This window comes from Sceloporus occidentalis, unplaced genomic scaffold (genome assembly GCF_023333645.1).
Source record: "Sceloporus occidentalis isolate IW3139 unplaced genomic scaffold, rSceOcc1.0.p SCAF_473, whole genome shotgun sequence".
Classification (NCBI taxonomy): Eukaryota; Metazoa; Chordata; class Lepidosauria; order Squamata; family Phrynosomatidae; genus Sceloporus; species Sceloporus occidentalis.
In genome coordinates, this window is record NW_028317453.1 from 168,682 (window position 1) to 182,255 (window position 13,574).

The following is a 13,574-nucleotide window of genomic DNA, read 5'->3' on the forward strand; positions in this document are numbered from 1 at the left end:
TCGGGGGTGCGCTGTCGTTAACGAGGATCGGGGGTGCGCTGTCGTTAACGAGGGTCGGGGTTGCGCTGTCATTAACGAGGGTCGGGGGTGCGCTGTCGTTAACGAGGGTCGGCGGTGCACTGTCGTTAACGAGGATCGGGGTTGCGCTGTCGTTAACGAGGATCGGGGGTGCGCTATCGTTAACGAAGATCGGGGGTGCACTGTCGTTAACGAGGATCGGGGTTGCGCTGTCGTTAACGAGGATCGGGGGTGCGCTGTCGTTAACGAGGATTGGGGGTGCGCTGTCGTTACCGAGGGTCGGGGGTGCGCTGTCGTTAACGAGGATTGGGGGTACGCTGTCGTTAACGAGGGTCGGTGGTGCGCTGTCATTAACGAGGATTGGGGGTGCGCTGTCGTTACGAGGGTCGGGGGTGCGCTGTCGTTAACGAGGATTGGGGGTGCGCTGTCGTTAACGAGGATTGGGGGTGCGCTGTCGTTAACGAGGATTGGGGGTGCGCTGTCGTTAACGAGGATTGGGGGTGCGCTGTCGTTAACGAGGGTCGGTGGTGCGCTGTCGTTAACGAGGATTGGGGGTGCGCTGTCGTTAACGAGGGTCGGGGGTGCGCTGTCGTTAACGAGGGTCGGGGGTGCGCTGTCGTTAACGAGGGTCGGTGGTGCGCTGTCGTTAACGAGGATTGGGGGTGCGCTGTCGTTAACGAGGGTCGGGGGTGCGCTGTCGTTAACGAGGGTCGGTGGTGCGCTGTCGTTAACGAGGGTCGGCGGTGCGCTGTCGTTAACGAGGATTGGGGGTACGCTGTCGTTAACGAGGGTCGGTGGTGCGCTGTCGTTAACGAGGGTCGGGGGTGCGCTGTCGTTACCGAGGGTCGGGGGTGCGCTGTCGTTAACGAGGATTGGGGGTGCGCTGTCGTTAACGAGGATTGGGGGTGCGCTGTCGTTAACGAGGGTCGGTGGTGCGCTGTCGTTAACGAGGATTGGGGGTGCGCTGTCGTTAACGAGTGTCGGGGGTGCGCTGTCGTTAACGAGGGTCGGTGGTGCGCTGTCGTTAACGAGGATTGGGGGTGCGCTGTCGTTAACGAGGGTCGGGGGTGCGCTGTCGTTAACGAGGGTCGGTGGTGCGCTGTCGTTAACGAGGGTCGGCGGTGCGCTGTCGTTAACGAGGGTCGGCGGTGCGCTGTCGTTAGCGAGGATTGGGGGTGCGCTGTCGTTACCGAGGGTCGGGGGCAGGAAATATCCGGGGTGGAGGAGATTTTATTTTTTAATTTTTGTGCTTTTAGGGAAAACGGACGATGCGAAGGTGTCGGAAAAAGGCGGCCTGGCACCCAAATCCACGCAGGTGAATCGCTCCCCATCAGATGCCGGCCGCAGCAGTGGAGATGAAGCCAAGAAGCCTCCGTCTAATACCTCTAGGACTATACCAGCCAACACGAACACCTTCGGTTTTAAGAAGCACGGAGGGGCGGCGCTGGGAATGCCGATCATCACGGCCAGCGGCGCCACAATAACCAGTGGCTCGGCTACCTTGGGCAAAATGCCCAAATCGTCTGGCCTGATGGGCCGGTCTGCCAACCGCAAGCCCAGTGCCGAGGCCCCACAAAACCAGGATGATGGCTACTTGCATCTGAGCGCCAGGAGCAACCTGCAGTACCGCAGCCTACCCCGACCCAGCAAATCCCGCAGCGGAACCGGAAACCGCTCCAGCACCAGCAGCATAGACTCCAACATCAGCAGCAAGTCGGCGGGGCTGTCCATCCCGGCACTCCGAGAGCCCTGCCGGCTAATCAACCAGACTGACAGGGAGAAGGGAATCTCGTCCGACAACGAGAGCGCCGCCTCCTGCGGCTCCGTGAAAATGAAGCCGGCATCGCAGTCCGGAGGCGGAGGGGCTCGTCAGCAGGCCAACAAGTACCCCGACGTGTCCTCGCCGACCCTGCGCAGGTAAGGACTGCATGGCATGTAGACCAGTGACAGGCTGGGGGGCCGTGGCCACCTAACGCTAGGACAAAATAAACTGCAAATAAGCTATTCCAGAAATGCATATAATATGAATTAATAATAATTGGCTAAAAGTGACCAATCTGTCTGATTTCTGTGCCGCAGGCTGTTTGGAGGAAAACCAAATAAACAGGTCCCTCTAACCACCGCCGAAAATATGAAGAACTCTGTGATTATCTCCAACCCTCACGCCACCATGACGGCACAGCCCGAGTCCCCCTCCGGTAGCGCGGCTCTGAGCAGCGGAGGCAGCAGCCCCCTTTACGGGAGAAGCCTGGATCCGAACGCCTCTCCTCTGGCCTCCAGCCCCGGCTCGGCTCATTCGGCCCTCTGGGGAACCAACGCCAGCAGCTCGTCCGCCGTCAGCAAGGACGGCTGGGGATTTCAGTCGGTCGGCAGCCTGCAAACCAGCTGCGAGTCCATCGATATCTCGCTGAGCAGCAACAACTCCCCCGGCGCGCTCACCGCGTCCGCCCGGGACGAAGCCGTCACCCCCTTTGTGAGGACGAACAGTATCAAGACCGCGGCATCTGAGAGGTGAGCGGGGGGGGGGGGTCTCGTCTTTGGGGGCATTACACACAAACAGTGATTCTGGTGCAGAGTTTGAAAAAATGGTCTCATGGCCACCACCCGTCGGTCGCCATGGCGATGAGTCTGCTTTGCAAACTTTGCACAGAATCCCTTTTTGTGTTAATTTTCACGAGGTGGTGAGAACAGGAATTTGATCAGATGATGCTGGCTCTGCCACAGGCTGCCATTAATCTCATCCTCCATGATGTTAACATTCAAATGAAATGCCCCCAAAGCAATTACACGGAGAACAAACCCCCCCCCCGGCTATAAAGGGTTAATGAATTTGTTCCCCTTAGAGGTGATGTCTTTGATTTAACCCCTTCCGGTTTATTCTTACACACTGACTGTTTTGTTCACCTGTCCCTCCAGCCCCCTGTCTTCTCCCGCTCCTAGCCCCAAATTCAGCAGGAACACTTTACCACGGAAGCAGGACAGGTAATACAGTCTGTCAGCCATACTCACACTGCCTGCGCACACTCCCCGCGCTCACACGCTGCCCTATCACTCCCTGCCCTATCACTCCCTGCGCTCACTCTGTACTCACACTCCCTGCGCTCACATTCTGCCCTATTACTCCCTGCGCTCACATTCTGCCCTATTACTCCCTGCTCACACTCTGCACTCTCACTCCCTGCTCACATTCTGCCCTCTCACTCCCTGCTCACACTCTGCCCTCTCACTCCCTGCCCTCTCACTCCCTGCCCATACTTGTACCGGTCCTCTTGTGGCAATTGAGCTTTGCTTGCTGAAATGAGCCCAGGTTAGGGCCGTTCCTGTCGTTGTCATTTGTCCCGTGTGGTCCCGTGTCACATCCTCATGCAGACGTTCTCATGAAGCCACATGTGGGAAGCTGTGATGTCATTCAGCGAAACTTGTGCGGGGGGGGTCACATGTTGTTCCCAGAACGTGGGCTTTTGTGTGTCTGTTGTCCGCGTCTACCTGGTCCTGTGTCCTCGCTCACCACCCTGCGCCCGCTCTCACCGTCCTGAGCCCGCTTTCATCACTCTCACCGCCCGGCGCCCACTCTTACCGCTCTGTGTCCTCTCTCTGCGCCTGCTCTCACCGCCCGGCGCCCACTCTTACCGCTCTGTGTCCTCTCTCTGCGCCCGCTCTCACCGCCCGGCGCCCACTCTTACCGCTCTGTGTCCTCTCTCTGCGCCCGCTCTCACCGCCCGGCGCCCACTCTTACCGCTCTGTGTCCTCTCTCTGCGCCCGCTCTCACCGCCCGGCGCCCACTCTTACCGCTCTGTGTCCTCTCTCTGCGCCCGCTCTCACCGCCCGCCGCCCACTCTTACCGCTCTGTGTCCTCTCTCTGCGCCCACTCTCACCGCCCGGCGCCCACTCTTACCGCTCTGTGTCCTCTCTCTGCGCCCGCTCTCACCGCCCGGCGCCCACTCTTACCGCTCTGTGTCCTCTCTCTGCGCCCACTCTCACCGCCATGCGCCCACTCTTACCGCTCTGTGTCCTCTCTCTGCGCCCACTCTCACCGCCATGCGCCCGCTCTCACCGCCCGGCGCCCACTCTTACCGCTCTGTGTCCTCTCTCTGCGCCCGCTCTCACCGCCCTGCACCCGCTCTCACCGCCCGGCGCCCACTCTTACCGCTCTGTGTCGTCTCTCTGCGCCCACTCTCACCGCCATGCGCCCGCTCTCACCGCCCGGCGCCCACTCTTACCGCTCTGTGTCCTCTCTCTGCGCCCACTCTCACCGCCATGCGCCCGCTCTCACCGCCCGGCGCCCACTCTTACCGCTCTGTGTCGTCTCTCTGCGCCCGCTCTCACCGCCCTGCACCCGTTTTCACCTCGTCTCCTTTTTTCATTCGCTTCTTCTCGACCGTCCTCTGAAGTTCTTGTCTTCTCTCCCACCGCTGCCTCAGCGACCCCCACGTAGATAGGAACACTTTGCCTAGAAAAGGCCTCAGGTACCGGCGCTCCGCGGCACGTGGACTGTGTTGTGGTTTTGAGTGTTGCTTTTGTTGTGGTTGTTGTTTGTCGATACGGTGGACGCTCGGCTGCCGTCGGCCCGCCTTTTGCTGTCGTTTGCTGCATGTGGATGATCCGTGGCCCTCTCTGCTGCGCATGCGGAGAAATGGAGCACATGGGGGTCGTTAGTAGTTTGGGACATTTTTTTCGTGGTAAGAACTGCTTAACCTCTGAGGATCCCACCTGGTTCATTTACATCTAAATGTGAATAAAGTTCTCTTTACTGAGGGGGTGGTACATAAGTGGAACAGCCTCCCAGCAGAAGTGGCGTCTGGATGGGCCGGCAAAAATGTTTCTACCTTCATATTAATCCATAATAATCGTTCTGTAGTAATAAAATTGGACTGACGGTGATTAATTTGTGGAAACGCAGTTCACTTTTGTGGTTGAAAATCACATTCAGTGAAACTATAATCGGCTTTCCTATAATCCTGAAAACAAAGCTGTGTATTGCGATGTTGGTCCGCAGCTTGCAGAGTTATTGGCCCATGGCTTACAGTGTTATTGGCCCGTGGCTTGCGGTGTTATTGGCCTGTGGCTTGCAGTGTTATTGGCCGGTGGCTTTTGGTGCCGTCGGCCCGCGGCTTGCAGTGTTATTGGCCCGCGGCTTGCGGTGTTATTGGCCGGTGGCTTTTGGTGCCGTCGGCCCGTGGATTGCGGTTTTACTGGCCCGTGGCTTTCTGGTAAGGAATATGCACGGTTGCCGCTGTAACGCGCTGTCTCTCTGACGTAGTGTCTCGTGTTCTCTCTTTGCCGCAGGTGCGCTCCGTCTCAGCTCCGCAGTCAGGAAGAAGCCAAGGAGTGGCTCCGGTCTCATTCCACCAGCGGGCTGCAGGACTCTGCCGGTAACTCTCCGTTCTCACCGGGATCCAGCGTAACGTCGCCCTCCGGGACGAGATTCAACTTCTCCCAGCTGGGTGAGGAATCCCGTCTTCCTAGGATTATTCCCACCGTCTGGTCGACGGCTCTGATTAAAGATTTTGTTTGTTGGGTTAGCGATCTAGCGATGTAGCACGAAGGGTTAATGGATTCCTCCTGCTGTTGGGTTAGCAATCTAGCGATGTAACACAAAGGGTTAACGGATTCCTCCTGCTGTTGGGTCAGCGCTCTAGCGATGTAACGCGAAGGGTTAACGGATTACACCTGCTGTTGGGTCAGCGCTCTAGCGATGTAATGTGAAGGGTTAACGGATTACACCTGCTGTTGGGTCAGCGCTCTAGCGATGTAACGCGAAGGGTTAACGGATTCCTCCTGTCTTCCAGCAAGTCCCACGACGTCGTCGCAGATGAGTTTGTCGAACCCGACCATCCTGCGAACTCACAGCCTGTCCAACACGGACGGATCATGTGACGCCTACGGCGACGCGCGCTTCCGGAACAGCTCCATGTCATTGGATGAGAAGACGCGGACCATGAGCCGCTCGGGCTCGTTCCGTGACGGCTTCGAGGAGGGTGAGTGCCGAGAGTTACGGCTGATGTTCGGAAGCAGGGACTTGCGCGGCTGTCGTCAGCATTCGAGTCCGGATGAGTCCTGGCGTGACCCTTAAAAGTCTCCACGGCAGCTGCTGCCATACATTCCGTGCGCAGCACACGCGTGTTTATAGTAACTACTCGTGGAGCTGACCGTGTTCTGCAGGTAACATGCATGTGTTTTGTCCTCCTTCCAGTTCATGGATCATCCTTGTCTTTGGTGTCCAGCACGTCCTCGGTATATTCCACGGTACGTACCGACAGGCACGAGGCGCTTCGCTGGGTCGGGGGAGACGGCCGCCAGCCTCTCGGGATGAGAGCCCTCTCTGTCCAGCGGATGCTTATGTCTGTCTATCCGTCTGTCTGTCTATCCGTCTGTCTGTCTATCCGTCTGTCTGTCTAGCCGTCTGTCTGTCTAGCCGTCTGTCTGTCCGCCTGTCTGTCTGTCTCTTTATATACAATACAGTAGAGACTAGCGGAACCAGAGACGTATGGGTCCCAATGTGTGTGGCCGTGGGATTGTGGGGTACCGGGGTCTCCCGCCGTGCAGTGTGTGGGATATCGGGGGTTAAGCGTTACCCGCGGATTTGGTGTTTCTTAGTAACCCTCTTGTTTTGTGTTTTTTAGCCCGAGGAGAAATGTCACTCGGAGGTACGTATCGCATGCACGCGGGGGGCGGTGTCGCATGCGCGGGGGGGGCAGTGTCGCATGCACGGGGGGGGGGGCACGTTCAGCTCCACAGACCCTTCGGGGAATTTTAAGTCTTTTTTCCCCTTTCTGAATGTTTAGATCCGGAAGTTACGCCGGGAGCTGGACGCGTCTCAGGAGAAAGTGTCTGCGCTCACCACCCAGCTCAGTGCTAATGTAAGTCATATATATACACGCACACGCGTGTGTCACGTCATACATGTGTTCCTGTGCCGTTTTATTTCACGCGGAGTATTTCTGGGATTTTTTGGGGTTCAGTTTGGTTTTTTTTAGCTCCTCTGCGAACGTTTGATCGCAAATCTGTGGCTCGTCCGCCCCGCTGAGCGCTTTGTCTGGTTAAGCAAACATTCGGCGGCTCGCGTTCCGTGGAAAGATAATCCGCTAACGAGCTCGCCGAAGCCTATCCACAAACGCAGAGAGCGCGATGGTGGCCACTGACGGACGGGGTTAATCCAGAAACCCAGAGTATCCGTCTGATTAACGGTAACGATACTCAGACTCACAAACCGCTGAAAGAACTCAAATCCACTTCGTTCCGGCATCAAGACGGGGCCCCCGGCTAACGCCCCCCCCCCCAGGGGCCGCTGTCCGCTTCTTCCGGCGATCGCAGGTTAACGGGCTTCTCGTTTCAGGCTCATCTTGTGGCCGCTTTCGAACAAAGTCTGAGTAACATGACCATCCGGCTGCAGAGTCTGACCATGTCTGCGGAGCAGAAGGTGAGAACGTTATTCCGCCCCTGGGCAGATGACCAGTGCCGGGACATGGGCCCTAAACTTGACCACGGCCCCTAACTTTTTAAATGGCTCTCCATGGACTATTCCCGGCCGCGGCCATTTCCTACTCGGCTCTTAAGTTCTACATACTTAAGTGAGTCCGGCCCCCAGGGGCCACGCGTGGAGCTATTAAGCAGGGCCCCAGTTACTATGCTGTGTGTAGCATGATGTGTCCCCGCGGGGGCCGGACCTCTTTGTCGCGTTGAATGTTTCCCGTTTTCTGCAGGATTCAGAGCTGAACGAGCTCCGGAAAACCATCGAGCTGCTGAAGAAGCAGAACGCGGCGGCGCAGGCGGCCATCAACGGCGTCATCAACGCCCCCCCGGAACTGAGCTGCAAAGGTGAGCAACCAGCCTCAGGGGGCCCTCCGGATCAGAATAAATGAGTGCGCCACGGAATATGACGCCGCTATACAGATCAATCAATAATAATCAGTGTAAACGCAGCGTTCCTGATACAGCGGTGTTACCCCAGGTGTTGCCACGGGGCAGTTCACGCGCTGGGGGTAATTACGGTGAATGTTGCAGGGAACGGGACGCCGCAGTCTGCTGACCTGCGGATCCGGAGACAGCATTCGTCAGACAGCGTCTCCAGCATCAACAGCGGAACCAGCCACTCGAGCGTCGGCAGCAACGTGGACAGCGACTGCAAGAGGAAGAAACGTAAAAACTGGGTACGGAAGACGGGGGGTTAATCCACGTCCGCTGGGGGGCAACTTAACAAACACCGGCCGTGGCTCGTGTGATGCTGTTAGTGCCGGCCGTGGCTCGTGTGATGCTGTTAGTACCGGCCGGCCGTAGCTCGTGTGATGCTTTTAGTACCGGTCGGCCGTGGCTCGTGTGATGCTTTTAGTACCGGTCGGCCGTGGCTCGCGTGATGCTGTTGGTACCGGTCGGCCGTGGCTCGCGTTATGCTGTTAGTACCGGCCGGCCGTGGCTTGCTCACGTGATGGTGTTAGTATGGAGGGGGGTCGTTTGCTCTGTGTGTCCCGTTAATATGTGTCCGTCCGTGGCCAGGACCCGTGTCTCTGTGTGTTTGAACCTGCGCGTTGTGTGTCCACGGATCTGTTTGCTAAAATGCTTGTTTTCTGTTTTTCTCCCCGTTTGTTTCGCTTGCGTGGCCTCTGACAGGTTAACGAGGTAAGACAGCCAATTACTGCCGATTCCAAGCGCCACCATTCCTGTCCGTCCAAAGTCACCGCTGCCCCTCCATCCGTCCCTGATGGTCTGTGTGCATGCGCATCCTCGGGCCCCACCTATGGGGGCCACACACGTTTCCATCCATTCGTGTCTGATGTCACGGATTCAGTTTTCTGTATTTTTTTCGCTTCTCTTTCAGCTGAGAAGTTCCTTCAAACAAGCGTTCGGCAAAAAGAAATCCCCCAAATCGGCTTCTTCTCATTCCGACATCGAGGAGATGACCGACTCGTCCCTCCCGTCCTCCCCGAAGTTACCCCACAACGGGTCGGCCCTTTCCACACCGCTCATGCGTGGCTCGCTCTCCACCTCCCTGTGAGTGCGTTATTTACCGGCGTGCGAAATAACATGTGTGTGATGCGGGAACGTTCCGTGTTTTCTGGATGGAGAGATGTCTCCGGGTGGCCTCGTTCCTGGGTTCCCGGGAAGCGTTTTTGTGTTTATTGGTTTTCATGGTTTTTAGTTGTTTTCTGTGCCGGCTGCCGTGTCATCTCTTTTATTGTCTGTCCTCGTACCGTGTGTCTAGCGCCACGTGATAAATCGACGTGTTAGATCCGTGTGCGAGGAGGAAGCGTGCAGCCTCTCCTGTCAGGGAGGTCCTACTAAGAGCCCGGGGTCTTCTGTTTGCCGGTGACGCCGAGCGCTGCTGGTTTTCGGTTTTGGGACAGTTAATCGATGTGACTTTTCCTCTAGAGTTTCGGACGGCGTGGAGAACGAGGCGGAGAGCGTCCTCCAGCTCCGCAACGAGCTCCGGGACAAGGAGATGAAGCTGACGGACATCCGGCTGGAGGCTCTGAGCTCCGCTCATCAGCTGGACCAGCTCAGGGAGGCCATGAACCGGATGCAGGTACCCCGCCGATGGCTGTGGGGGTGGGGGGGATTCATGGCTCGGTGCCCGGGGTCCGTATAGAAGTCTCAGGGCACGCTGGTCCCGAACGCCGACGGTCGCTCCCCGTCCTTACAAACCGAGGAAGCCTCGCCGGCGTCTCTAATCATTTTCATTGCTTTTTTCAGAGTGAGGTCGAAAAACTCAAGGCTGAAAACGACCGTTTAAAGGCGGAAAATTCAGGCCGATCTCAGATTCCTATTTCCTCATCTCCAAGACAGTCGGTGGTCCCTGCGCAGCCCAGCGTGGGCCTGACCGAGTCCTCCAGTCTGGGTGAGTCCCACGGAGAGAGCGCGTGCGCGGGGGGGGGGTTCCTCGTTAATAGATTGGGGTTATTAAGGATTTACTCCTCGTCTGACGGCCGACGCTCTTCTCGTGCTGCATGGAATCTATCAGTGGCTTCCTGGGGTCTAAATGCAGCAGAAAGACCCTTCTCGGGTCAGAAACCAGTTCTGGTCCAGAGGGATTCTGGGTAATAACGAGCAGCACGTTATCAGCTGTTACATTAAACGGGTTACTTTTTATTGTATATGAGAGAAAGTTCTAGTCGTTTATTTCAGGGAAGATCTTTCTGTTTGATCTCCGGAACCGCGGACGTTCAGTGATTTGACTCATTACTAATTACGCAGAATTACCGAAATCTTAAAACCGGTCCAGAGGAGGCGGAATGTTCTAGAGCCTCTGCTTTCTGTCTGAGCTTCGGTTCCTGACTCGCTCTCCTTTTGCAGATATGCTCCTGGAAGATGCAGCCGACGGGACCCTGAGGAAGGAAGCCCGACGCGTGAAGATTGTCGTCAGCTTCCAAGAGGAAGTTAAATGGAGAGAGGTGAATGTTTGTCATTTATTGAGCGGCACGAGGGGTGTGCTGGGTGAGATTATGGGGTCTGAGGTACACAGAGCTAGAGGAGAGCAGGAGACGGGGCATTTACGGGGGAGCAGAGCGGGAGACGGGGCATTTACGGGGGAGCAGAGCGGGAGACGGGGCATTTACGGGGGAGCAGAGCGGGAGACGGGGCATTTACGGGGGAGCAGAGCGGGAGACGGGGCATTTACGGGGGAGCAGAGCGGGAGACGGGGCATTTACGGGGGAGCAGAGCGGGAGACGGGGCTTTACGGGGGAGCAGAGCGGGAGACGGGGCATTTACGGGGGAGCAGAGCGGGAGACGGGGCATTTACGGGGGAGCAGAGCGGGAGACGGGGCTTTACGGGGGAGCAGAGCGGGAGACGGGGCTTTACGGGGGAGCAGAGCGGGAGACGGGGCTTTACGGGGGAGCAGAGCGGGAGACGGGGCTTTACGGGGGAGCAGAGCGGGAGACGGGGCTTTACGGAGGAGCAGAGCGGGAGACGGGGCTTTACGGAGGAGCAGAGCGGGAGACGGGGCTTTACGGAGGAGCAGAGTGGGAGACGGGGCTTTACGGGGGAGCAGAGCGGGAGACGGGGCTTTACGGAGGAGCAGAGCGGGAGACGGGGCTTTACGGGGAGCAGAGCGGGAGACAGGGCTTTACGGGGGAGCAGAGCGGGAGACGGGGCTTTACGGGGGAGCAGAGCGGGAGACGGGGCTTTACGGGGAGCAGAGCGGGAGACAGGGCTTTACGGGGGAGCAGAGCGGGAGACGGGGCTTTACGGGGAGCAGAGCGGGAGACGGGGCTTTACGGGGAGCAGAGCGGGAGACGGGGCTTTACGGGGAGCAGAGCGGGAGACGGGGCTTTACGGGGAGCAGAGCGGGAGATGGGGTACAGGGGTACAGGCTTCTCGATAGGCCAGCGGTCAGTGTATTGCGCAAATTGTTTGAATGGAATAAGCCACCATCGGTTCTCTTTTTTTGTAGGATTGTCGGCCGCGCATGTTCCTTATTGGATGTATTGGCGTTGGAGGAAAGACAAAGTGGGATGTGCTAGACGGCGTTATAAAGAGATTGTTTAAGGTGAGGTGTCGCATGTGGCACGTTTCATGTGCATTTCATGCATCGCGGGTAAATGCTCGGAAATGCTTACGTTTTCCGGGCTGTTTTGCAGGAATACGTCGTTCACGTTGACCCCGTGAGTCAGTTGGGTTTGAACTCCGACAGCGTTACTGGTTACAGCATCGGTGAAATAAAGCGGTCCGGGAGCGCGGGGACGCCGGAGCTGCTTCCCTGCGGGTATCTTGTGGGAGAGAATAACACAATCTCCGTCTCGCTGAAAGGTGTGTCGGGGTTATTGTCCTGGGGCGTGTCGCGTGTCGCGTGTCTTCATACGTGTTCTTCAGGACGCATTTAATTTTATTATATTGCTGACCAGGAGAGGTAGTGGCCCCTGCAGTATGTGATATGTATGAACTCATAAAAGGGAGTCACTTAGTCAGCCGTACATCCCGTATACTGCAGGGGGCAGTACTCGTGCGTCTGTATATACTGTGTGTGTATATACTGTGTGTGTGTGTGTATATACTGTGTGTGTGTTTGTGTGTATATGTATACTGTGTGTGTGTGTGTGTATATAGGGTATATTGTCTATGTATATAGGGTATACTGTGTGGGTATACTGTGTGTATATAGGGTATACTGTGTGTGTATATAAGGTATACTGTATATATACTGTGTGAAGGTGTGTGTGTATATAGGGTATATTGTGTGTGTGTGTATATAGGGTATACTGTATATATACTATGTGAAGGTGTGTGTGTGTATATAGGGTATATTGTGTGGGTATACTGTGTGTATATAGGGTATACTGTGTGCGTATATAAGGTATACTATATATACTGTGTGAAGGTGTGTGTGTGTATATGGGGTATACTGTGTGGGTATATAAGGTATACTGTATATATATATACTGTGTGAAGGTGTGTGTGTATATAGGGTATATTGTGTGTGTATATAGGGTATACTGTGTGGCTATACTGTGTGTATATAGGGTATACTGTGTGTATATACATTTAAGTAGACACGTAGATCTGTTACAGAATAGCAGCGGTTTGAACTGGTTTCTAATGATTAATGTTCCTGATTTTCCAGGCCTCTCGGAGAACAGTTTGGACGCCTTGGTGTTCGAGACTCTGATCCCGAGACCGATTCTTCAGAGATATGTCTCGCTGTTAGCGGAACACAGGAGAATTATCCTGTCCGGCCCGAGCGGGACTGGAAAAACCTACCTGGCCAGCCGTCTGTCCGAGTACATGGTCCTGCGAGAGGGCAGAGAGCTCGGCGACGGGGCAATCGCTACGTTCAACGTAGACCACAAATCCAGCAAGGTAAAGAAATCTAGAATATATCGCAATCTAATAACCGGGGATCTAGAACCAGGCGATTTTCTATATATGTTATATATATATATATATATGTATATATAAAAATATATATATAATGTGTGGTGTGACATGCTTTGTACACGCAGGAGCTGCGGCAGTACCTGTCCAACCTGGCCGATCAGTGTAACAGCAAGAACAACGCGGCCGACTTACCTCTGGTCGTCATCCTGGACAATCTGCATCACGTCAGCTCCCTGGCCGAGATCTTCAACGGCCTCTTAAACTGCAAATACCACAGATGGTGCGTAAAGCGTCTCCTCGGTCGGTTGCGTCGGAGCGGCTCTGTCGGACTAGAAAGTAACGTTGTGTTTTTGTTCTCAGTCCGTATATCATCGGCACCATGAATCAGGCCACGTCATCCACACCCAACCTCCAGCTCCACCACAATTTCAGGTAGGCCGGGAGAAGAACTGCTGCCCAGATATTCGGGGGGCCGCTGGTGCAATGGGCTAAACAGGAATATAACGCGAGTTGTCTGTTTGCTGCACAGGTGGGTTCTGTGTGCTAATCACACCGAGCCGATAAAGGGCTTCCTTGGACGATTCCTTCGGAGAAAACTGATCGAGACAGAAATCAGCTCCAGAACAAGAAACCCTGAATTGGTTAAAATCATAGACTGGATCCCCAAGGTTTGGCAACATCTCAACAAGTTCCTGGAAGCGCACAGCTCCTCGGACGTGACCATCGGTGAGATTTCATTCCCTTCCGT

At 55.9% G+C, this 13,574-nt stretch overlaps 1 protein-coding gene across 1 annotated transcript in view; it reads left to right on the forward strand.

Annotated features, from left to right (window-relative positions):
- Positions 1-13,574, forward strand: part of LOC149271692 (neuron navigator 2-like) — a 51,415-nt gene that overhangs the window by 36,429 nt on the left and 1,412 nt on the right. Inside the window, exons 14-36 of the mRNA XM_089507200.1 lie at positions 1,275-1,935; positions 2,098-2,529; positions 2,935-3,000; positions 4,440-4,484; positions 5,305-5,462; positions 5,808-5,996; positions 6,212-6,264; positions 6,642-6,665; positions 6,804-6,878; positions 7,355-7,438; positions 7,722-7,836; positions 8,023-8,168; positions 8,626-8,634; positions 8,834-9,006; positions 9,385-9,538; positions 9,706-9,850; positions 10,306-10,403; positions 11,406-11,501; positions 11,593-11,761; positions 12,573-12,808; positions 12,952-13,106; positions 13,187-13,258; positions 13,356-13,552. Coding sequence (XP_089363326.1) covers positions 1,275-1,935; positions 2,098-2,529; positions 2,935-3,000; positions 4,440-4,484; positions 5,305-5,462; positions 5,808-5,996; positions 6,212-6,264; positions 6,642-6,665; positions 6,804-6,878; positions 7,355-7,438; positions 7,722-7,836; positions 8,023-8,168; positions 8,626-8,634; positions 8,834-9,006; positions 9,385-9,538; positions 9,706-9,850; positions 10,306-10,403; positions 11,406-11,501; positions 11,593-11,761; positions 12,573-12,808; positions 12,952-13,106; positions 13,187-13,258; positions 13,356-13,552 — 3,552 coding nt within the window. The remainder of the gene's footprint in view (positions 1-1,274; positions 1,936-2,097; positions 2,530-2,934; positions 3,001-4,439; positions 4,485-5,304; positions 5,463-5,807; positions 5,997-6,211; positions 6,265-6,641; positions 6,666-6,803; positions 6,879-7,354; positions 7,439-7,721; positions 7,837-8,022; positions 8,169-8,625; positions 8,635-8,833; positions 9,007-9,384; positions 9,539-9,705; positions 9,851-10,305; positions 10,404-11,405; positions 11,502-11,592; positions 11,762-12,572; positions 12,809-12,951; positions 13,107-13,186; positions 13,259-13,355; positions 13,553-13,574) is intronic.